We start from the raw sequence: 25,837 nt of genomic DNA on the forward strand, positions 1-25,837 counted from the left end.
TTAAAACACTGCTGGATGAAGTTGTAAATAACTATCCTGGTCTGCTTTTGCACAGCAATGTGCGTTGGTTGTCAAGAGGGAAGGTGCTTAGCCGTTTTGCGGCTTGCCTGAACGAAATCCGGACTTTCCTTGAAATGAAAGGCGTCAGGCATCCTGAGCTAGCCGACACCGAGTGGCTCCTCAAGTTTTACTATCTCGTAGATCTGACTGAACATCTGAACCAGCTCAACGTGAAAATGCAAGGCATTGGAAATACAGTGTTATCCCTTCAACAAGCTGTATTTGCTTTTGAAAACAAGCTGGAGCTTTTCATCACGGATCTTGAAACAGGTCGTTTACTACATTTTGAAAAACTGAGCCAATTTAAAGATGCATGCACAGCAAGTGAGCCCATTCAAAACCTTGATCTCCACCAGCTAGCTGGCTGCACATCCAGTCTCCTACAGTCCTTCAAAGCACGCTTTGGAGAATTTCGTGAACACACTCGTCTTTTTAAGTTCATCACCCATCCAAACGAGTGTTCACTGAACACAGCCGACCTGAATTACATCCCTGGTGTCTCCGTCAGAGATTTTGAAGCAGAAGTGGCTGACCTGAAGGCCTCAGACATGTGGGTGAATAAGTTCAAGTCACTGAATGAAGATTTGGAAAGAATCACACGACAGAAAGCGGAGTTGGCGAGCAAGCACATGTGGACAGAAATGAAAAAACTCCAACCCGAAGACCAGCTGATTCTCAAAACTTGGAACGCGCTTCCTGTCACATACCACACACTGCAGCGTGTGAGTATTGCTGTATTGACCATGTTTGGATCTACGTATGCATGTGAGCAGTCATTCTCACATCTTGAAAACATCAAGTCCAACCTACGATCACGTTTAACGGATGAAAGCCTCAACGCTTGCATGAAGCTTAACCTCACCAAGTACCAACCCGACTACAAAGACATCAGCAAATCCATGCAGCACCAGAAGTCGCATTAATGGTGAGTGTTATAACAACATTATTTAAAAGAATAAATTCAGAGGCTTATTATACTGACATTTAGTTGAATTCACTTTTAAAATATATTATATGGCTCTCACTGAAATAAATTTCCAAATTTTTTGCTTTCATGGCTCTCTTAGTCAAAAAGGTTCCCGACCCCTGCACTACACTAACAGACACTATGCACTAGACTACACACTAAACTACATATTGCTGTTCACTACACCACTACGCACTACACTATACACTAAACTACATATTGCTATACACTACACCACTACGCACTACACTATACACTAAACTACATATTGCTATACACTACACCACTACGCACTACACTATACACTAAACTACATATTGCTATACACTACACTACGCACTACACTGCCGAACATCTGTCCAGAAACCAATGAAGTTGGAGGTGCGGTGACGTGCTGACGGTGGTAGCGTGCTGACTGTGGTGGTGTGCCGGTGGTGGTGTGCTGACGGTGGTAGAGTGCCGGCGGTAGCGTGCTGACGGTGGCGGTGTGCCGGTGGTAGCGTGCTGACGGTGGCGGTGTGCCGGTGGTAGCGTGTTAACGGTGGTAGCGTGCTGACGGTGGCGGTGTGCCGTGGTAGCGTGCCGCTACCGAATTTGGTGATGTTCTCGGGCAGGAAGGTGCGGGGGTCTGCGTGGGGCTGCTTCCCGTTGTAGAAGAGGGCCGAGCGGATCATCATGGCCTCGATGGCGGAGCCCTTGAGCAGCGCTATCTGGTCCTCCTCGTGCTGCTCCGCAAAGCCTGCACACCGCCGCCATCGCACGCGGACAGACACACACGGGGACACAGACACACGCACACACACACGCACACACAGACACGCGCACACACGCACACAGACACACAGACACGCACGCACAGGCACGCACGCACGCACAGACGCACGCATGCACAGGGACGCACGCACACAGACACGCACACAGACACGCACACAGACACACGCACACAGACACGCACACGCACAGACACGCACGCACAGACACACACACACACGGACACACACACAGACACGGACACATGGATACACACAGACAAAGATTCCACGTACAGCCGATGATGTCGACTAAGTTAAGAACGACGATGACGACGTTGATGACGACGTTGATGACGATATCGACTAAGTTAAGAACGACGACGTTGATGACGACGCTGATGATGATGTCAACTAAGTTAACGATGACGATGACAATGTTGATGACGTTGACGATGACGACGTTGACGACCACGTTGATGACATTGATGACGTCGACGCTGATGACGTTGATGACGATGTCGACGCTGATGACGATGTTGATGAAGTTGATGAAGACATTAACACTGATGACGATGTTGATGACAACATTGATGATGACGATATTGACGACACTTATGACGATGTTGATGACGTTGATAACGACATTGACACTGATGACAATGTTCATGACGACATTGATGATGTTGACAACGCTGATGACGTCGATGACAACGTCATTGACAACGCTGATGACGACATTGATGACGATGTCGACGCTGATGACGATGTTGTCGACGCTGATGACGATGTTGACGACATTTATGACGATGTTGATGACGACATTGACACTGATGGCGATGTTGATGACGACATTGATGATGTTGACAACGCTGATGACGTCATTGATGACGTCGATGACGACGTTGATGACGACGCTGACCAAGTTAACGAGCGAGGGCCTCACCAGGGATGGTCTTGGCGAAGGAGACCAGCGCTCGCATGTGGTCCGTCATGATGTCCCTCATGCGCGCAAAGTTCTCGTGGCTGTCCGACGACATCACCGCCTCCGACATCTAAGCAGCGGCGACGCGGCGGAGCACACACACACACGGCGTGGTGCAGCACACACACACAGCGTGGTGTAACACACACACAGCGTGGTGCAACACACACACACACACACACAGCGTGGTGCAGCACACACACACACATACAGCGTGGTGCAGCACACACACAGCATGGTGCAGCACACACACACAGCGTGGTGCAGCACACACACACGTGGCGTGGTGCAGCACACACACACACACACAGCGTGGTGCAGCACACACACACACAGCGTGGTGCAGCACACACACACACAGCATGGTGCAGCACACACACACACACACAGCATGGTGTAACACACACACACACACAGCATGGTGTAACACACACACACACGTGGCGTGGTGCAGCACAAGGAGAGAGCGAGAGAGAGAGCGAGAGAGAGCGAGAGAGAGAGAACGAGAGAACGAGAGAGCGAGAGAGAGAGCGAGAGAGAGCGAGAGAGAGAGAGCGAGAGAGAGAGGGAGCGAGAGAGAGGGAGCGAGAGAGAGAGAGCGAGAAAGAGAGCGAGAGAGCGAGAGAGAGAGAGAGCGAGAGAGAGAGCGAGAGAGAGAGCGAGAGAGAGAGAGCGAGAGAGAGAGCGAGAGAGAGAGAGAGCGAGAGAGAGAGAGAGCGAGAGAGAGAGAGAGTGAGGGGAGAGAGAGCGAGAGAGAGAGAGCGAGAGAGAGAGAGCGAGAGCGAGAGAGAGCGAGAGAGAGAGAGCGAGAGCGAGAGAGTGAGGGGAGAGAGAGAGAGCGAGCGAGCGCCTGCGTGCCCGTACAAACTTGTGGATGGCCTCTGGCGCGATGGAGTACTTGCGATGCGCCGCCACGATCCTCTCCACCATCTGCCGCTGCTCCTGGGACAGTCCGTCCCCCCGGCTGCCCTCCGCCGCCGCCGCCGCCTGCCGCCGCCGACGACGCACAAAGACAGAGGAAAAGGTCCCCCGTGCAGCCCACGCCGCGCCGGCGCCGGGCCCCCGGGCCACCAAGCAACGGTGACGTCACCGTGGCGGGAGCCGGCGTCGGCACCTGCCACGGTGAGCCGGCGTCGGCACCTGCCCGGGGAACCGTCCCGAGACCTCCTGCCGGCGGAGCCTTCGACGCTCCACGCGGGAGCTTTCAGGGCGCACCTAGCCTGGCACCGGCGCCGCGGTGGCCGCCCTTTCAAACGAAACGGTGAACCACGCTCTGGTTCTGTCGGTAAAGCGGCAGTAGGAAGGGAAATGAATCGAACGCCAGCGTGCGATGGTCGTCTGCCGCGAACAAATCGACGAGAGGACAAGACGCAGTGAACTTGTGAGGTGGAGTGCGACGCGGCACAGGGAGGCGTCCTCATGCCGATGGCCAGCGTCGGCTCGGGTACTCACCGTCACCGACATTGGCCGTGAGAGAGAGAGACACCCCTCCCCCCACAGGACCAGGGCTCCAACACGGCCATCGTGAACCCGCCCGCCCACCACCACCACCGACACGGCCATTGTGAACCCCGCCCACCACCAACACGGCCATTGTGAACCCCCTGCCCACCACCACCGACACGGCCATTGTGAACCCACCCCCCCCACCGACACGGCCATTGTGAACCCGCCCCACTGACACGGCCATTGTGAACCCCCGCCCACCACCACCGACACGGCCATTGTGAAGCCCCCCAACGACACGGCCATTGTGAACCCCCCCCACCAACACGGCCATCGTGAACCCCCCGCCCACCACCACCGACACGGCCATTGTGAACCCACCCCCCCCACCGACACGGCCATTGTGAACCCGCCCCACTGACACGGCCATTGTGAACCCCCGCCCACCACCACCGACACGGCCATTGTGAACCCACCCCCCCCACCGACACGGCCATTGTGAACCCGCCCCACCGACACGGCCATTGTGAACCCCCCCCCACCAACACGGCCATTGTCAACCCCCCCACCGACACGGCCATTGTGAACCCCCCCCACCGACACGGCCATTGTGAACCCCCCCCAACGACACGGCCATTGTGAACCCCCCCACCAACAGGGCCAGTTGGATGAACTCACCGTGGGTGACCTCTTGGGACAGTGCTTCCGCGCCCGCTTCGCTCGACTGCTGCTCACCTCCATCACCATGCCTGGGGGGTGTGGGGGGTGTGGGGGGGGTGGGGGGGTGGGGGGGGTGGGAAGGGGTGGGGGGGGGTGGGAAGGGGGGGGGTGGGAAGGGGTGGGGGGGTATGGGAGGGGTGATCGCACGTTATCCGCCGCTCATCCGCTCGCTCGCTCACTCATTCATTCACTCGCTCGACCATTCGCTCTTACGATCAACCGTTCGATCGACCAATCACTCATTCACTCACTCAACCGTTCAGCCGATAGACCATTCCCTCACTCAACAATTCACTGAGCCATTCAAGCATTCACTGACTCTATCTTTCATTCACTCACTCAACCATTCCCTTGCTCAACAATTAACTCACCCAACTATTCACTCAATCACTCCACCAATCACTCATTCAATCATTCACTCGCTCAACAATTAACTCACTCAACTATTAACTCACTCAACCATTAACTCACTCAACCATTAACTCACTCAACCATTAACTCACTCAACCATTAACTCACTCAACCATTAACTCACTCAACGATTACCTCACTCAACCATTAACTCACTCAACCATTAACTCACTCAACCACTAACTCACTCAACCATTAACTCACTCATTCAACCATTCCTTCGCTCAACAATTAACTCACCCAACTATTCACTCAATCACTCCACCAATCACTCATTCAATCATTCACTCAATCAACAATTAACTCACTCAACCATTAACTCACTCAACCATTAACTCACTCACTCAACCATTCCCTCGCTCAACAATTAACTCACCCAACTATTCACTCAATCACTCCACCAATCACTCATTCAATCATTCACTCATTCAATCATTCACTCGCTCAACAATTAACGCACTCAACCATTAACTCACTCAACCATTCACTCACTCAACCATTAACTCAACCACTCAACCTCAACAATTCCCTCCCCCCACTCAACAATTAACTCACCAAACTATTCACTCAATCACTCCACCAACCACTCATTCAATCATTCACTCGCTCAACAATTAACTCACCCAACCATTAACTCACCCAACCATTAATTCACTCACTCAACCATTCCCTCGCTCAAAATTCAACTCACCCAACTATTCACTCAATCACTCCACCAATCACTCATTCAATCATTCACTCACTCAACAATTAACTCACTCAACCATTAACTCACTCAACCATTCACTCACTCAACCATTAACTCAACCACTCAACCTCAACCATTCCCTCCCCCCACTCAACAATTAACTCACCCAACTATTCACTCAATCACTCCACCAATCACTCATTCAATCATTCACTCGCTCAACAATTAACGCACTCAACCATTAACTCACTCAACCATTCACTCACTCAACCATTAACTCAACCACTCAACCTCAACAATTCCCTCCCTCCACTCAACAATTAACTCACCCAACTATTCACTCAATCACTCCACCAACCACTCATTCAATCATTCACTCGCTCAACAATTAACTCACCCAACCATTAACTCACCCAACCATTCACTCGCTCAACAATTAACTCACTCACTCAACCATTCCCTCGCTCAACAATTAACTCACCCAACTATTCACTCAATCACTCCACCAATCACTCATTCAATCATTCACTCGCTCAACAATTAACTCACTCAACCATTAACTCACTCAACCATTCACTCACTCAACCATTAACTCAACCACTCAACCTCAACCATTCCCTCCCCCCACTCAACAATGAACTCACCCAACTATTCACTCAATCACTCCACCAACCACTCATTCAATCATTCACTCGGTCAACAATTAACTCACCCAACCCATTAACTCACCCAACCATTAACTCACCCAACCATTAACTCACCCAACCATTAACTCACTCAACCATTAACTCACTCAACCATTAACTCAACCACTCAACCATTCCCCCCACTCAACAATTAACTCACCCAACTATTTACTCAATCACTCCACCAACCACTCATTCAATCATTCACTCGCTCAACAATTAACTCAATCAACCATTCACTCGCTCAACAATTAACTCACTCACTCAACCATTCCCTCGCTCACAATTAACTCACCCAACTATTCACTCAATCACTCCACCAATCACTCATTCAATCATTCACTCGCTCAACAATTAACTCACTCAACCATTAACTCAACCACTCAACCTCAACCATTCCCTCCCCCCACTCAACAATTAACTCACCCAACTATTCACTCAATCACTCCACCAACCACTCATTTAATCATTCACTCGCTCAACAATTAACTCACCCAACCATTAACTCACTCAACCATTAACTCACTCAACCATTAACTCACTAAACCATTAACTCAACCACTCAACCATTCCCCCCCCACTCAACAATGAACTCACCCAACTATTTACTCAATCACTCCACCAACCACTCATTCAATCATTCACTCGCTCAACAATTAACTCACTCAACCATTCACTCACTCAACAATTAACTCACTCACTCAACCATTCCCTCGCTCAACAATTAACTCACCCAACTATTCACTCAATCACCCCACCAATCACTCATTCAATCATTCACTCGCTCAACAATTAACTCACCCAACCATTCACTCACTCAACCATTCACTCACTCAACCATTAACTCAACTACTCAACCTCAACCATTCCCTCCCCCCACTCAACAATTAACTCACCCAACTATTCACTCAATCACTCCACCAACCACTCATTCAATCATTCACTCGCTCAACAATTAACTCACCCAACCATTAACTCACTCAACCATTAACTCAACCACTCAACCATTCCCCCCCCCACTCAACAATTAACTCACCTAACTATTTACTCAATCACTTCACCAACCACTCATTCAATCATTCACTCGCTCAACAATTAACTCACCCAACCATTCACTCGCTCAACAATTAACTCACTCAACCATTAACTCAACCACTCAACCATTCCCCCCCCCCACTCAACAATTAACTAATCACTCAACCACTCGCCCGCCCGCTCGCCCACGTCTCCAGCGCGCGTACCCTGCGCCTGCATGCCGGCCTGCAGGCACTTGCGGTAGCGGCACCCTTGGCATTGTCGCCGCATGTACGTGTCCATGTGGCAGCGCCCGCCCAGGCGACAGGCCTGCACCGTAGAGCGCACCATCGCCCGGCGGAAGAAGCCTGCGCACGGCCGACGGCGAAGATGTTCAAGCGCCAAACAGAAACCTTTCGCAAGGGGATCAAAGTTGCCGCATCAGCCACACGCGCACGCGAACGCGCGTGCGTTGCTTGCGGTGAACGTGCAAACACGCACACGCGGCTCTGGTGACGATGTTACGCTGGCGTTGCCTTTGATTGGCCTACATCAGAGGCAGCAGCCTAGCTTAGGGCCTAGTCTCACGAGCAGTGTCAGAGCAGAGGACGAGGCCGGAAGGCGGACGGCACAAGGGCAAGGCACCGTCAGGGCAAAAACATCACAGTCGGTTAAGACTTCACCTGCACTTAGAAGTTGCTCACCCCGAGCTAGCAATGCCCCCCGGTGGTGCCGTTCTCTTGTGCGGTGGTGTGGTGAGTGGTGTGGTGAGTGGTGTGGTGAATGGTGTGGTGAGTGGTGTGGTGAGTGGCTGTGTATGAGTGGTGTGGTGAGTGGTGTGGTTAGTGGCTGTGTATGAGTGGTGTGGTGAGTGGCTGTGTATGAGTGGTGTGGTGAGTGGTGTGGTGAGTGGCTGTGTATGTGTGGTGAGTGGTGTGGTGAGTGGTGTGGTGAGTGGCTGTGTATGAGTGGTGTGGGTGTAGTGGTTGGTGAGTGAGTGTGTGGTGAGTGGCTGTGTATGAGTGGGGTGGTGAGTGGCTGTGTATGAGTGGGGTGGTGAGTGGTGTGGTGAGTGGGGTGGTGAGTGGCTGTGTATGAGTGGTGTGGTGAGTGTCTGAGTATGAGTGGGGTGGTGAGTGGTGTGTGTGAGTGGTGTGGTGAGTGGCTGTGTATGAGTGGGGTGGTGAGTGTCTGTGTATGAGTGGTGTGGTGAGTGGTGTGGTGAGTGGTGTGGTGAGTGGCTGTGTATGAGTGGTGTGGTGAGTGGTGTGGTGAGTGGCTGTGTATGAGTGGTGTGGTGAGTGGTGTGGTGAGTGGTGTGGTGAGTGGCTGTGTATGAGTGGGTGGTGAGTGGCTGTGTATGAGTGGGGTGGTGAGTGGTGTGGTGAGTGGGGGTGGTGAGTGGCTGTGTATGAGTGTGTGGTGAGTGTCTGTGTATGAGTGGGGTGGTGAGTGGTGTGGTGAGTGGTGTGGTGAGTGGCTGTGAATGAGTGGTGTGGTGAGTGTCTGTGTATGAGTGGTGTGGTGGTGTGTGGTGAGTGGTGTGGTGAGTGGCTGTGTATGAGTGGTGTGGTGAGTGGTGTGGTGAGTGGCTGTGTATGAGTGGTGTGGTGAGTGGTGTGGTGAGTGGTGTGGTGAGTGGCTGTGTATGAGTGGGGTGGTGAGTGGCTGTGTATGAGTGGTGTGGTGAGTGGTGTGGTGAGTGGTGTGGTGAGTGGCTGTGTATGAGTGGTGTGGTGAGTGGCGTGAATGAGTGGTGTGGTGTGTGTCTGTGTATGAGTGGTGTGGTGAGTGGCTGTGGTGAGTGGTGTGGTGAGTGGTGTGGTGAGTGGCTGGTGAATGAGTGGGTGGTGAGTGTCTGTGTATGAGTGGTGTGGTGAGTGGTGTGGTGAGTGGTGTGGTGAGTGGCTGTGTATGGAGTGTTGGTGAGTGGTGTGGTGAGTGGCGTGGTGAGTGGTGTGGTGAGTGGCTGTGTACGAGTGGCTGTGGATGAGTGTTGGGGTGAGTGGCTGTGTATGAGTGGTGTGGTGAGTGGTGTGGTGAGTGGCTGGTGAGTGGTGAGTGGCGTGTGTGAGGAGTGGTGTAGTGGTGTAGTGAGTGGCTGTGGTGAGTGGTGTGGTGAGTGGTGGTGAGTGTGGTGAACGGCGTGGTGAGTGGCGTGGTGAGTGGTGGTGAGCGGCGTGGTGAGTGGTGGTGAGCGGCGTGGTGAGTGTTGGTGAGTGGTGGTGAGCGGGTGGTGAGTGGTGGTGAGTGGCGTAGTGAGTGGTCGTGAGCGGTGTGGTGAGTGATGGTGAGTGATGGTGAGCGGTGTGGTGAGCGGCGTGGTGAGCGGCGTGGTGAGTGGTGGTGAGTGGCGTGGTGAGTGGTGGTGAGCGGCGTGGTGAGTGGTGGTGAGCGGTGTGGTGAGTGATGGTGAGTGATGGTGAGCGGTGTGGTGAGCGGCGTGGTGAGCGGCGTGGTGAGTGGTGGTGAGTGGCGTGGTGAGTGGTGGTGAGCGGCGTGGTGAGTGGTGGTGAGTGGTGGTGGTGAGCGGCGTGGTGGTGGTGAGCGGCGTGGTGAGTGGTGGTGAGTGGCGTGGTGAGTGGTGGTGAGTGGCGTGGTGAGTGGTGGTGAGTGGTGGTGAGCGGCGTGGTGAGTGGTGGTGAGCGGTGGTGAGCGGCGTGGTGAGCGGCGTGGTGAGCCGCGTGGTGAGTGGTGGTGAGCGGCGTGGTGAGTGGTGGTGAGTGGTGGTGAGTGGCGTGGTGAGTGGTGGTGAGTGGCGTGGTGAGTGGTGGCGTGGTGAGTGGTGGTGAGTGGCGTGGTGAGTGGCGTGGTGAGCGGCGTGGTGAGCGGCGTGGTGAGTGGTGGTGAGCGGCGTAGTGGTGAGCGGCGTGGTGAGTGGTGGTGAGCGGTGTGGTGAGTGGTGGTGAGTGGCGGGGTGAGTGGTGGTGAGTGGCGTGGTGAGTGGTGGTGAGCGGCGTGGTGAGTGGTGGTGAGTGGCGTGGTGAGTGGTGGTGAGTGGCGTGGTGAGTGGCGTGGTGAGCGGCGTGGTGAGTGATGGTGAGTGGTGGTAAGTGGTGGTGAGCGGCGTGGTGAGTGGTGGTGAGTGGTGGTGAGCGGCACAGCGGCGCTCACCCTTGCACCCTTCGCACGTGAAGGCGTTGTAGTGGAAGCCCGTGGCGCGATCACCGCACACCACGCACAGCCCCGCGCCCTCCACCCGGGCCCCAGGCGACCCCGCCGAGCCCACGGCGCCTAGGAAACACGGCAGGCTTCACGGGTCGCGGTAGGCCTCACAGCCAAATGCAAAGTTCCCCCGGGTAGCCCACGCGGGCTTTTTGGGGGCAAATGCAGCCAGTAGGAGCAGCAGCTGTAGCTGTTGTTGTTGTTGCTGCTGCTGCACCACGGCCATCGCCTTAAGCAACGCCCGTCCGTCTTTGTCTTCCCCGGCGCCGATGGTGAACGACGCGAATCGCGCCCAGGGCTGCGCGGGGCTGAGGCGGCCGGGGCGACCGACTCGGAAAGTAGAAAGCCGGGGAGAGTGCGGTGGTGGTGGTGGTGGAGGTGGTGACGGTGGAGGTGGTGGTGGAGGTGGTGGTGGTGGTGGAGGTGGTGGTGGTGGAGGTGGTGACGGTGGAGGTGGTGACGGTGGAGGTGGTGACGGTGGAGGTGGTGGTGGAGGTGGTGGTGGCGGCGGCGGTGGTGGTGACGGTGGAGGAGGTGGTGGTAGTAGTGGTGGTGACGGTGGTGGTGGTAGTGGTGGTGGTGAAGGTGGTGGTGGTGGAGGTGGTGACGGTGGTGGTGGAGGTGGTGGTTGAGGTGGTGGAGGTGGTAGTAGTGGTGGTGGTGGTGGCGGAGGTGGCGGCGGTGGTGACGGCGGTGGTGACGGAGGTGGTGGTGGCGGAGGCGGTGACGGCGGAGGTGGTGGCGGAGGAGGTGGTGGTGGCGGTGGAGGTGGTGGTGGTGGAGGTGGTGACGGTGGTGGTGACGGTGGTGGTGGTAGTGGTGGTGGTGGAGGTGGTGACGGTGGTGTTGGTGGTGGAGGTGGTGGTGGTGGAGGTGGTGACGGTGGTGACGGTTGTGACGGTGGTGGTGACGGTGGTGGTGGTAGTGGTGGTGGTGAAGGTGGTGGTGGTGGAGGTGGTGACGGTGGTGGTGGAGGTGGTGGTTGAGGTGGTGGAGGTGGTGGTGGTGGTGGTGGCGGAGGTGGTGGTGGTGGAGGTTGTGGAGGTGGAGGCAGCGGCGGTGGTGGAGGTGGTGGTAGTGGTGGTGGTAGTGGTGGTGGTGGTAGTAATGGTAGTGGTGATAGTGGTGGTAGTGGAGGTGGTGGTAGTGGTGGTAGTGGTGGTGGTAGTAATGGTAGTGGTGGTGGTACTAGTGGTGGTAGTGGTGGTGGTAGCGGTAGTAGTGGTAGTAGTAGTGGTGGTGGTAGTGGTGGTGGTTTTCAGAGATGGAGACTGCACGCTGGGAGCAGTGATGTTGACATTTTACACTTCATATTCTTGGTTCTAATTGTTTCCCTTCTACGTGGTGGTGACTTTACCAAAAGAAACAAGAATGTGAATCCCTGCAGTCACTTCGTTTCCTGAGTGGGCGGGGTCAGTAGGAGGTGGGCGGGGTCAGTAGGAGGTAGGCGTGGTCACGGGGGTGGGCGGAACCAATATGGGTGGGCGGGGTCAGTGTGGGTCGGAGAGGTCAGTGGGGGTGTGGGTAGGCGGGGTTGGTGGAGGTGGACGGGGGGTCGGTGTAGGGTGGGCGGGGTCAGTGTGGGTGGGCGTGGTCGATAGCGAGTCGACGTGGTCAGTAGCTTGGTGGGCGTGGTCAGCATCGATGGGCGGGGTCAGCAGTAGTGATTGACAGATCGCTAATCTCCCCCCCACCACCACCACCCGCCCCACCTGTCTGTGGGCTCCACTCCCCGCCGCCCTCCCTGAACCCCTCCTGGGCGGCCGATCCAGGCGAGCTCAGGCTTGAATCCGGGTCTCTCGCGTAGGCCCCGCACGTGGGGGCCGTCGTGAAGGCGAAGTTGGGGCCCTCGGGCTCCCTGCCGCAGGCGTCCATCGCGGCCTGCGCGAGGGGGTGGGGGTAGGGGAGGGGGGAGGAGGAGGGAGGGGGAGTAGGAGGGGGAGGGGGAAGAGGAGGAGGGGGGGGGAGTAGGAGGGGGGGGGAAGAGGAGGAGGGGGGGAAGAGGAGGGGGGGGAAGGAGGGGGGGAGGAGGAGGGGGGAGGAAGAGGAGGAGGGGGGGGGAAGAGGGGGGAGGAGGAGCAAGGGAGGAGGGAGGGAAAAGGAGGAGGGGAGGAGGAGGGGGGAGGAAGAGGAGGGGGGGGAAGAGGAGGAGGGGGGGAGGAGGAGGGGGGGAGGAGGAGACGGCTCAGCGACTCCCATGCGGAATTTGACTTTTGAGCCCCTTTGGAACGCACTTTAATCTCTTTGTACTGCCACCACGGCCAACCCCGAGAGTGGGGCACGTGGGTGAAGGAGTGGCTGAGTGGGTGATAGAGTGCGTGAGTCAGTGATGGAGTGGTGAGTGGGTGAAGGAGTGGTGAGTGGGTGATGGAGTGGTGAATGGGTGAAGGAGTGGTGAGTGGGTGATGGAGTGGTGAGTGGGTGAAGGAGTGGCTGAGTGGGTGATGGAGTGCGTGAGTGGGTGATGGAGTGGCCGAGTGGGTGAAGGAGTGGCTGAGTGGGTGATGGAGTGCGTGAGTGGGTGATGGAGTGGCTGAGTGGGTGATGGAGTGCGTGAGTGGGTGATGGAGTGGCTGAGTGGGTGATGGAGTGGTGAGTGGGTGATGGAGTGGGTGGGTGGGTGAGTGAGTTGGTGAAACAACCCGCTACCTCCTCGCGGTGCCGGACGGGCAACTCTGTCGTGGACAGTGCTGTGGGGGGAGGGCCAATTCCGATTGGTTCCTCCCCTCATGGCGTCTGTGTCCACCACAGTGGCTAAACGGGGGCTCTGGACGGGTGCGAGAGGCTGGTAACCCCTCCACCTTCAATTAATGACCACTAAACCACGAGGTAAACTGAAATATGTAACTAATAAGCTTGTGCCGGAGGCCCCGGGGGGGGCAGGCATCTATAACGTCTCCTGGTCAAACCATAATTGGCGGAGCCAGGAGATTGAATCTCTACCCTCGGGGCTCCTCCAGAAACAAGGAAAAGCCACTACGGATGGCCACGTGGAATATTCGAACGCTCACTGCGGAGGAGAGGCTGCCACTCCTCTGTCGGGAGCTGGACCGGTACCGCCTGGATCTCTGTGGTATTCAGGAGGTCCGGTGGACCGGTTCTGGCTCCTGCCACCATGAGGGGTGGACAGTCCTCTACTCGGGGCAGCAGACTGCCAAACAACAGGGTGTGGCTCTTCTTTTGAACAAAAGAATGAAGGGGGCGTGGGAGCGTGGCGGTGAGGTGTGGGAAGCTGTAAGCCCCAGGCTACTTTGGGCTCGCCTTCCCAACAACCGAAGGCGAGGAGTGGTGGTCGTGGTTACTTATGCCCCCACCGAAGACGAACATCCGTGGAGGTATGCATGCAAAGCCGATGAGTCAGATGCCTTCTATGACCTCCTGTCACAGGTGCTGGCTAAAGTGGCACCTCGGGATAGAGTCATCATGTTGGGTGACTTCAATGCCCGAGTTGGTCATGATGCTGGCACCTGGTCTGGAGTGATTGGAGGGCGTGGGCCAGATCAGCTCAATAACAACGGTAGGAGGCTGCTAGATTTTTGTGCAGCCCATGGGCTTGTAATTACCAACACGCTGTTCCGGCATCGGCGCATCCACACAACATCATGGATGCATGCCGGGTCCAAGCAAGAACATCTGCTGGACTACATAGTGACGGACCAGCGGATGCGAGCCCATGTCCTTGATACACTACAATATATACTACACTACTATACACTACACTATACACTACACTATACACTACTATACACTACACTATACACTACTATAAACTACACTATACACTACACTAGACACATCGTCACAAATGTCTGACCCCCCCCCCCAACCTATGTGCGTGACGTCATGTATGGACGGCCCCTATCATCATCACCACCGTTGTCGTGTGGAAGTTTATAACGGAAGCCAAAGACTCTGAACGCGTGGTGACGTCGATTCTAAATGTGGAAGGGAAACCCCGGGGGAGGACTCGGGGAACAATCCACGTGGCCACGAGGGGAGAGAGAGAGAGGAAGGAGAGAGAGAGACGCAGACTCCACATCTACAGCAGCAGGCAGCAGTCATCATCGTCAGTGGCAGGGATAGAACCCACGACCTCCTGCACATCAAGCGAGGTAGTCAACATCTCCTAGCCACCGTAATGATGATGAGAGAGAGAGTCGCAGACTCCAAATATACAGCAGCAGCAGCAGGCGTCGTCAAGGTCAGGATCGAACCCACGACCTCCTGCACACCAGGCGAGGTAGTCAACATCTCCTAGCCACCGTGGTGATGATGAGAGAGAGACGCAGACTCCAAATATACAGCAGCAGCAGGCATGGTCTGGGTCGGGATCGAACCCACGACCTCCTGCGTACCAGGCGAGGTACTTAACATCTCATAGCCACCGTGATGATGATGATGAGAGAGACGCAGACTCCACATATACAGCAGCAGGCATCGTCAGTGGCAGGGATCGAACCCACGACCTCCTGCATACCAGGCGAGGTAGTCAACATCTCCTAGGCCACCGTGGCGCTAAGGGCCTGTGTGTGCCCAGGTCTCGGGGCTGGGTTTTGCGTGGGACGGGCATCTCTCAGACTCCCTGGAGCCTCTGTCACGAGGCCTCAGCCCACGCCCGAGGTCAATGGCTGAGCGTTTATCCTCGACTCTTATCTGGGCAGAGTCACGGTGACCTGACAGCAGAGCGAGAGACAGAGAGGGAGGGAGAGAGAGAGAGATTAGCCACTGCACTCGGTGACCCGGACGAGGCAAAGTCAGGGCAAGTCATATTCTTAGCTCTTTCGGTAAAAGTCACGTTGAAGGGAAACAATAAAATCATAAAATATATATAAAACAATTAAAATTCTCACGACGTTTCGACCATAACACAAACGGTCGCCATCAGGTGTGAAAAAGAGCTAAGAATATGAATTACTGCAGTCATTAAAGCTTTAAATCAAAATTTCAGGGCAAGTCGTAAGATGTGGACAAGGCGGCTATGAGATGTTGACTACCTCGCTTGGTACACAGGAGGTCGTGGGTTCTATCCCAGACCCTGACGATGCCTCCTGCTGCTGCTGTAGATTTGGAGTCTGCGTCTCTCTCATCATCATCACGGTGGCTATGAGATGTTGACTACCTCACCTGGTGTACAGGAGGTCGTGGGTTCGATCCTGACCCTGACGACGCCTGCTGCTGCTGTAGATTTGGAGTCTGCGTCTCTCTCTCATCATCATCATCACGGTGGCTATGAGATGTTGACTACCTCGCCTGATACGCAGGAGGTCGTGGGTTCGATCCCAGACCCTGACGACGCCTGCTGCTGCTGCTGTATATTTGGAGTCTGCGTCTCTCTCTCTCTCATCATCACGGTGGCTAGGAGATGTTAAGTACCTCGCCTGGTACGCAGGAGGTCATGGGTTCGATCCCAGACCCTGACGATGGTTGCTGCTGTATATTTGGAGTCTGCGTCTATCTCATCATCATCACGGTGGCTAGGAGATGTTGACTACCTCGCCTGGTATACAGGAGGTCGTGGGTTCGATCCCTGCCACTGACGATGCCTGCTGCTGCTGTATATTTGGAGTCTGCGTCTCTCTCTCTCTCATCATCACGGTGGCTATGAGATGTTGGCTACCTCGCCTGGTATACAGGAGGTCGTGGGTTCAATCCCAGACCCTGACGACGCCTGCTGCTGCTGTATATTTGGAGTCTGCGTCTCTCTCATCATCATCACGGTGGCGAGGAGATGTTGACTACCTCGCCTGGTACGCAGGAGGTCGTGGGTTCGATCCCAGACCCTGACGATGGTTGCTGCTGCTGTATATTTGGAGTCTGCGTCTCTATCATCATCATCACGGTGGCTATGAGATGTTGACTACCCCGCCTGATACACAGGAGGTCGTGGGTTCGATCCAGATCCTGACGACGCCTACTGCTGCTGTATATTTGGGGTCTGCGTTTCTCTCTTCATCATGGTGGCTAGGAAATGTTAACTACCTCGCCTGGTACGCAGGAGGTCGTGGGTTCGATCCCAGACCCTGACGATGCCTGCTGCTGCTGTAGATTTGGAGTCTGCGTCTCTCTCATCATCATCACGGTGGTTATGAGATGTTGACTACCTCGCCTGGTACGCAGGAGGTCGTGGGTTCGATCCTGATCCTGACGACGCCTGCTGCTGCTGTATATTTGGAGTCTGCGTCTCTCTCTCTCATCATCACGGTGGCTATGAGATGTTAACTACCTCTCCTGGTACGCAGGAGGTCGTGGGTTCGATCCCTGCCACTGACGATGCCTGCTGCTGCTGTATATTTGGAGTCTGCGTCTCTCTCATCATCATCACGGTGGCTAGGAGATGTTAACTACCTCACTTGGTACGCAGGAGGTCGTGGGTTCGATCCCAGACCCTGACGATGCCTGCTGCTGCTGTAGATTTGGAGTCTGCGTCTCTCTCATCATTATCATCACGGTGGCTATGAGATGTTGACTACCTCGCCTGGTACGCAGGAGGTCGTGGGTTCGATCCTGATCCTGACGACGCCTACTGCTGCTGTATATTTGGAGTCTGCGTTTCTCTCTCTCATCATCATGGTGGCTAGGAAATGTTAACTACTTCTCCTGGTACGCAGGAGGTCGTGGGTTCGATCCTGACCCTGACGATGCCTCCTGCTGCTACTGTATATTTGGAGTCTGCATCTCTCTCTCTCATCATCACGGTGGCTAGGAGATGTTAACTACCTCTCCTGGTACGCAGGAGGTCGTGGGTTCGATCCCTGCCACTGACGATGCCTGCTGCTGCTGTATATTTGGAGTCTGCGTCTCTCTCATCATCATCACGGTGGCTAGGAGATGTTAACTACCTCACTTGGTACGCAGTAGGTCGTGGGTTCGATCCCAGACCCTGACGATGGTTGCTGCTGCTGTATATTTGGAGTCTGCGTCTCTATCATCATCATCACGGTGGCTATGAGATGTTGACTACCCCGCCTGATACGCAGGAGGTCGTGAGTTCGATCCAGATCCTGACGACGCCTACTGCTGCTGTATATTTGGGGTCTGCGTTTCTCTCTTCATCATGGTGGCTAGGAAATGTTAACTACCTCGCCTGGTACGCAGGAGGTCGTGGGTTCGATCCCAGACCCTGACGATGCCTGCTGCTGCTGTAGATTTGGAGTCTGCGTCTCTCTCATCATCATCACGGTGGTTATGAGATGTTGACTACCTCGCCTGGTACGCAGGAGGTCGTGGGTTCGATCCTGATCCTGACGACGCCCGCTGCTGCTGTATATTTGGAGTCTGCGTCTCTCTCTCTCATCATCACGGTGGCTATGAGATGTTAACTACCTCTCCTGGTACGCAGGAGGTCGTGGGTTCGATCCCTGCCACTGACGATGCCTGCTGCTGCTGTATATTTGGAGTCTGCGTCTCTCTCATCATCATCACGGTGGCTAGGAGATGTTAACTACCTCACTTGGTACGCAGGAGGTCGTGGGTTCGATCCCAGACCCTGACGATGCCTGCTGCTGCTGTAGATTTGGAGTCTGCGTCTCTCTCATCATTATCATCACGGTGGCTATGCGATGTTGACTACCTCGCCTGGTACGCAGGAGGTCGTGGGTTCGATCCTGATCCTGACGACGCCTACTGCTGCTGTATATTTGGAGTCTGCGTTTCTCTCTCTCATCATCATGGTGGCTAGGAAATGTTAACTACTTCTCCTGGTACGCAGGAGGTCGTGGGTTCGATCCTGACCCTGACGATGCCTCCTGCTGCTACTGTATATTTGGAGTCTGCATCTCTCTCTCTCATCATCACGGTGGCTAGGAGATGTTAACTACCTCTCCTGGTACGCAGGAGGTCGTGGGTTCGATCCCTGCCACTGACGATGCCTGCTGCTGCTGTATATTTGGAGTCTGCGTCTCTCTCATCATCATCACGGTGGCTAGGAGATGTTAACTACCTCACTTGGTACGCAGTAGGTCGTGGGTTCGATCCCAGACCCTGACGATGCCTGCTGCTGCTGTAGATTTGGAGTCTGCGTCTCTCTCATCATTATTATCACGGTGGCTATGAGATGTTGACTACCTCGCCTGGTACGCAGGAGGTCGTGGGTTCGATCCTGATCCTGACGACGCCTACTGCTGCTGTATATTTGGAGTCTGCGTTTCTCTCTCTCATCATCATGGTGGCTAGGAAATGTTAACTACTTCGCCTGGTACGCAGGAGGTCGTGGGTTCGATCCTGACCCTGACGATGCCTCCTGCTGCTGCTGTATATTTGGAGTCTGCATCTCTCTCTCTCATCATCACGGTGGCTAGGAGATGTTAACTACCTCTCTTGGTACGCAGGAGGTCGTGGGTTCGATCCCTGCCACTGACGATGCCTGCTGCTGCTGTATATTTGGAGTCTGCGTCTCTCTCATCATCATCACGGTGGCTAGGAGATGTTGACTACCTCGCCTAGTACGCAGGAGGTCGTGGGTTCGATCCCAGATCCTGACGATGCCTGCTGCTGTATATTTGGAGTCTGCGTCTCTCTCATCATCATCATCACGGTGGCTATGAGATGTTGACTACCTCGCCTGTTACGCAGGAGGTCGTGGGTTCGATCCTGACCCTGACGATGCCTCCTGCTGCTGCTGTATATTTGGAGACTGCGTTTCTCTCTCTCTCATCATCACGGTGTCTATGAGATGTTAAGTACCTCGCCTGGTACGCAGGAGGTCGTGGGTTCGATCCCAGACCCTGACGATGCCTGCTGCTGCTGTATATTTGGTGTCTGTGTGTCTCTCTGCCCATGGCCGCGTGTATTTGTCTACGGGTCCTCCGGTTTTTCCCCTCGACATTTAGAATTGACATCACCACGCGTGTTCGACTATTTGGCTGCTTTCTGTAAATTTGCACACGACGACGATGATGATATCAGCCAATAGGAGTGAGCTGCCATCACTTGTGATGGCCAGGCCAGAGCTTCTGCAAGGGCGCTTACAAACATAGCTCACTTGGTAAAATACAAAATAGTTATAGCATGATACTTGGTGAGTCTGGGTCTCTATGGGTCTCTGTCAGTCTCTAGATCTCTGTGGATCTGTGTGGGTCTGTGTGGGTCTCTGTGGGTCTCTGTGAGTCTCTGTGGGTCTCTGTGAGTCTCTAGGAGTCTGTAGAAGCGCACGTTTAGAGTGTTTGGCTGCTGCTTTATACATTTTTCACGTGGTGATGATGATGGTGGTGGTGATGATGATATCATCCACGTGGTGATGATGATGGTGGTGGTGGTGATGATGATATCATCCACGTGGTGATGATGATGATGGTGGTGGTGATGATGATATCATCCAGGTGGTGATGATGGTGGTGGTGATGATGATATCATCCACGTGGTGATGATGATGGTGGTGGTGATGATGATTATTATTATATCACCCACGTGGTGATGATGACGGTGGTGGTGATGATGATATCATCCACGTGGTGATGATGGTGGTGATGATGATGATGATGATTATATCACCCACGTGGTGATGATGATGATGATGGTGGTGATGATGATATTACCCACGTGGTTATGATGATGATGGTGGTGATGATGATATCACCTACGTGGTGATGATGGTGATGATGATGATATCACCCACGTGGTGATGGTGGTGATGGTGGTGGTGATGATGATGATGATATCACCCACGTGGTGATGATGATGGTGGTGGTGATGATGATATCACCTACGTGGTGATGATGGTGGTGATGATGATGATATCACCCACGTGGTGATGATGGTGGTGGTGATGATGATGATGATGATATCATCCACATGGTTGACCTGGCTATCATTTGTGATGGCCAGGTCAGAGTTTCTGCAAGAGAGCTCCCACATAGCTCAGTGGGACTTTACCTGGTATGAAAAAAAACAATTATATGAATCGCATAACAGTTTATATATAAGAGGCGACGTTTCGGGCAATCGGCCTTCTCCGTAGCGTGTCAGTCAAGATGGATATATTTTTTCTTTGAAATTTATTCTCAAAGCTGAATTATTTACGTTTTGAATTCAGCGAACAAAGACGCAAACTAATTGACGATGTTTGCTTTGTGTGCAGTAAACGGAGACCATCAACCACCCACTGCACGTGGCGAGCCCCGATCAGCCCTAACCAAGTCTGTGTGAGTCTCCGTGTGAGTCTATGGGCCTCTCTGTGGGTCTCTGTGTGAGTCTATGGGTCTCTGTGTGAGTCTATGGGTCTCTGTGTGAGTCTATGGGTCTCAGTGTGAGTCTATGGGTCTCAGTGTGAGTCTATGGACCTCTCTGTGGGTCTCTGTGTGAGTCTATGGGTCTCAGTGTGAGTCTATGGGTCTCAGTGTGAGTCTATGGGTCTCTCTGTGGGTTTCTGTGTGAGTCTATGGGTCTCTGTGTGAGTCTATGTGTCTCTGTGTGAGTCTATGGGTCTCAGTGTGAGTCTATGGGTCTCAGTGTGAGTCTATGGATCTCTCTGTGGGTCTCTGTGTGAGTCTATGGGTCTCTGTATGAGTCTATGGGTCCTTGTGTGAGTCTATGGGTCTCCGTGTGAGTTTATGAGTCTCTCTGTGGGTCTCTGTGTGAGTCTATGGGTCTCAGTGTGAGTCTATGGATCTATCTGTGGATCTCTGTGTGAGTCTATGTGTCTCTGTGTGAGTCTATGGGTCTCTGTATGAGTCTATGGTCTCTCTGTGGGTCTCTGTGTGAGTCTATGGGTCTCTGTGTGAGTCTATGTGTCTCTGTGTGAGTCTATGGGTCTCAGTGTGAGTCTATGGGTCTCAGTGTAAGTCTATGGATCTCTATGTGGGTCTCTGTGTGAGTCTATGGGTCTCTGTGTGAGTCTATGGGTCCTTGTGTGAGTCTATGGGTCTCCGTGTGAGTTTATTGGTCTCTCTGTGAGTCTCTGTGTGAGTCTATGTGTCTCAGTGTGAGTCTATGGATCTCTCTGTGGGTCTCTGTGTGAGTCTATGGATATCTGTGTGAGTCTATGTGTCTCTGTGTGAGTCTGTGGGTCTCTGTGTGTCTATGGTCTCTCTGTGGGTCTCTGTGTGAGTCTATGGGTCCTTGTGTGAGTCTATGGGTCTCCGTGTGAGATTATGGGTCTCTCTGTGGGTCTCTGTGTGAGTCTATGGGTCTCTGTGTGAGTCTATGAGTCTCTGGGTGAGTCTCAGGTCTCTCTGTGGGTCTCTGTGTGAGGCTATGGGTCTCTGTGCGAGTCTATGGGTCTCTGTGCGAGTCTATGGGTCTCTGTGCGAGTCTATGGGTCTATGTGTGAGTCTGTGGGTCTCTGTGTGAGTCTATGGATCTCTGTGTGAGTCTATGGGTCTCTGTGTGAGTCTATGGGTCTCTGTGAGTCTATGGGTCTCTGTGCGAGTCTATGGGTCTATGTGTGAGTCTGTGGGTCTCTGTGTGAGTCTATGGATCTCTGTGTGAGTCTGTGGGTCTCTGTGTGAGTCTATGGATCTCTGTGTGAGTCTATGTGTCTCTGTGTGAGTCTATGGGTATCTTTGTGAGTCTATGGGTCTCTGTGTGAGTCTATGGGTCTCTGTGTGAGTCTATGGGTCTCTGTGGGAGTCGATGAGTCTCTGTGTGAGTCTATGGGTCTCTGTGTGAGTCTATGGGTCTCTGTGTGAGTCTATGGGTCTCCGTATGAGTCTATGGGTCTCTGTGTGAGTCTATGGGTCTCTGTGTGAGTCTATGGGTCTCCGTGTGAGTTTATGGGCCTCTCTGTGGGTCTCTGTATGAGTCTATGGGTCTCTGTGTGAGTCTATGGGTCTCTGTGTGAGTCTATGGGTCTCTGTGTGAGTCTATGGGTCTCTGGGTGAGTCTCAAGTCTCTCCGTGGGTCTCTGTGTGAGGCTATGGGTCTCTGTGCGAGTCTATGGGTCTCTGTGCGAGTCTATGGGTCTCTGTGTGAGTCTATGCGTCTCTGTGAGAGTATGTGGGTCTCTGTGTGAGTCTGTGGGTCTCTGTGTGGGTCTCCATGTGAGTCTATAGTGACTGACCTGTGACCTGACTTTAATCGCGGATAGCAGATGTACACACACTACACACACACTACACACACACGGCACACACTACAGACCCAGGTGCCATGGGTCGACTGACTAAGATAACTAGCTGATGCACCACTTGTGCCCCCTACTGTGCCAACCTGCTGTGCTTTAGCCACCTGGCGCTCCGCTCGTTGTTGTGAGCGTTCCTCCTCCGCCCGCCTAACCCCCTCAATCCGGCCGAACAAAAGCTGTTTCGGCATGCAGTGGCTGGGCATGCGGGCTACATGACCCAGCCAACGCAGCCTTGCCTGCCAGAGGAGCTCACCGATGGGACCGTGCCCAGATCTTTCAAGGATTTGTGAGCTCCTCACACAATCCAGCCTGGTTAAACCCAGGATGGATCGTAGGCAGGCCAGCCTAAATGTCTCTAACCGGCGAAGATGTTCCATTAGGGGGGTCCACGTTTTGCAAGCGTAGAGAAGGGAGGGAATGACCGTAGCCGAGAAGACCTGCAGCTTAGTGCGGAGCGACAGACCAGGTAGCTTCCACACAGCATTACGCAACCGATGAAAAGATATTGCCTCTCGACTGCTTCGAAGTGAAATCTCTGCTGTTAAACTGGAGCCGGTCATAAGCACACTTCCCAGGTATGGGAAACTCTCCACTCTCTCCACAACTGCCCCATCACCGATTGGGAGTTGTCGGGGTGGAGTGTCCGATGGTACAAAATACCCAGGCAGGTGCTTAGTTCCAACTCCTCCTCTGAATGAGCAGCTATTACCAAATCATCGGCATACATAACGTGGTTGAGCAATAGGGAGCCATCACCCGGGCATCGATCAGCCTCCCATTATATCTGTACCATATGGAGATTCCCCCGGTACAGCTATTGAAGGCTTCACGAACTACGTGGTAAATATAGATGTTAAATAAAGTGGGAGCCAGAGGACATCCCTGTCGCACCCCAATGTGTACAGGGAATGGCTCTGACTCCCGGCCACGTAGTTTTACCTGGACCCGCTCACGATCATGAAGGTCCTTAATGATCGTGAGCAGAGGGTCAGGGACTCCAAAAGCACAAAGAACAACCCAGAGCCCAGGCCTACTGATGGTATCATAGGCCTTGACCAGGTCAATAAAACAGAGATGTAGGTCTTGCTGGAAGTCCCTACACCTCTGCTGTAGCAGACGGACAGAAAATATGGCATCCGTGCAGGACCGCCCTTTCCTGAAACCGCATTGGGGCTCCGCAAGCCTCTCCTCAGCGTGCCTGGCAAGGCAATGTTGAATAATCCTTGCCAGGACCTTTCCCGGCACACTGAGGCGTGAGATGCCCCTGTAGTTGTTACAGTCTGTGCGGTCCCCCTTCTTAAAGAGGGGGACCACCAGGGCATCCTTCCAATCCTGCGGAACCCGTCCAGTGGTCCAGACTGTCGTTATTATGTCATGTAGGGCAGTTTGTGCACAAATGCCATCCTCCCTCAGCATTTCGCTTGGGAGATCATCTCTGCCTGCTGCCTTTCCTGGTCTCAGACTCCGGATCGCCTTCAGTACTTCCTCAGCAGATGGCACCTCAGCCAGCCACTCACAGGGGGTGACTTCTTCCAATATTTGAGGCACCGCAGCCTCAGCAGGGTCATCCCCACTTTGTGCCACGATGTTTTCCTGGCTGAGGGATTTTCCCTCCCCCAGGACCTCACAGAAATATCTGCAAACCTGTTCCTGGGGGTCGGAGATTGGATCACCGTTTTTTTCCCCTAATGATGGTAATAGGTGTGACGCTGCAGGTTACTTTTTGATGGAGTTAAATAGAGATTTGTGATCACGGGCCACTGAGGCAGACTCCATCTCCTCAGCAACCCGCGACCACCACCCATCCTTGCAGTGCCTTACGGCTCTCCGAACCTCCGAGCGAAGGCTGCAGTAAGCCTCATTCTCTGACGTGGGATTCTGTCGCCGATGACAGTGGGCCTGTCGCTTTTTCTCAACCATCCTGAACACCTCCTCTGTCAGCCAGGGTCTCTGGGGAGATCTGGACCGCGTACCCAAAGCAGCCATTGCAGCTGCATGAGTCACAGTCCTAAACCTCGCCCATTTACCCTCGACATCAGGAGGAGTGGGGGACGATGCCAACCCCAGCCGCAAGCGATGATGAAATCCTCGCTTGCAACTTTCATCAGATAACTGAGACCAGGCCACTTTAGGTTGGAATGGGGTCCTGGGTGTACACCCACCGCCGGAGTGTAAGAATGGCAGGCGCATCTTACAGATGACTAGTCGATGGTCAGAGGGCAGATCAGCTCCACGGTAGGTCCTGGTGTCAAGGACATGGGCTCGCATCCGCTGGTCTGTCACTATGTAGTCCAGCAGATGTTCTTGCTTGGACCCGGCATGCATCCATGATGTTGTGTGGATGCGCCGATGCCAGAACAGCGTGTTGGTAATTACAAGCCCATGGGCTGCACAAAAATCTAGCAGCCTCCTACCGTTGTTATTGAGCTGATCTGGCCCATGCCCTCTAATCACTCCAGACCAGGTGCCAGCATCATGACCAACTCGGGCATTGAAGTCACCCAACAAGATTACTCTATCCCGAGGGGCCACTTTAGCCAGCACCTGTGACAGGAGGTCGTAGAAGGCATCTGACTCATCGGCTTTGCCTGCATCCCTCCACGGATGTTCGTCTTCGGTGGGGGCATAAGTAACCACGACCACCACTCCTCGCCTCCGGTTGATGGGAAGGCGAGCCCAAAGTAGCCTGGGGCTTGCAGCTTCCCACACACACTACACACACTACACTACACACACTACACACACGACACACTACACATACACACTACACCCAATACAGACATACACTACACACACACTACACACACACTATATACACACTACACACACACTACACACTACTACACACACTACACACTACTACACACTACACACACTATACACACACT

At 53.9% G+C, this 25,837-nt stretch overlaps 1 protein-coding gene across 2 annotated transcripts in view; it reads right to left on the reverse strand.

Annotated features, from left to right (window-relative positions):
• The window catches only part of LOC116957662 (bile acid receptor-like), a 32,595-nt gene that overhangs the window by 2,874 nt on the left and 3,884 nt on the right, over window positions 1-25,837 (reverse strand). The window contains exons 2-8 of one of the 2 annotated variants that reach the window (XM_076057338.1): window positions 12,604-12,772; window positions 10,841-10,960; window positions 7,954-8,094; window positions 4,886-4,956; window positions 3,626-3,748; window positions 2,723-2,831; window positions 1,617-1,766 (exon numbers count right to left, since the gene is read on the reverse strand). In XM_076057338.1, coding sequence (XP_075913453.1) covers window positions 1,617-1,766; window positions 2,723-2,831; window positions 3,626-3,748; window positions 4,886-4,956; window positions 7,954-8,094; window positions 10,841-10,960; window positions 12,604-12,766 — 877 coding nt within the window. In that variant the 5' untranslated portion in view covers window positions 12,767-12,772. Of the gene's footprint in view, window positions 1-1,616; window positions 1,767-2,722; window positions 2,832-3,625; window positions 3,749-4,885; window positions 4,957-7,953; window positions 8,095-10,840; window positions 10,961-12,603; window positions 12,815-25,837 lie in introns of those variants that run through there. The other variant, XM_076057339.1, reaches the window with a different exon arrangement.

Source organism: Petromyzon marinus, chromosome 80 (genome assembly GCF_048934315.1).
Source record: "Petromyzon marinus isolate PM22_M1 ecotype Great Lakes invasive population chromosome 80, UKy_Petmar_22M1.pri1.0, whole genome shotgun sequence".
Classification (NCBI taxonomy): Eukaryota; Metazoa; Chordata; class Hyperoartia; order Petromyzontiformes; family Petromyzontidae; genus Petromyzon; species Petromyzon marinus.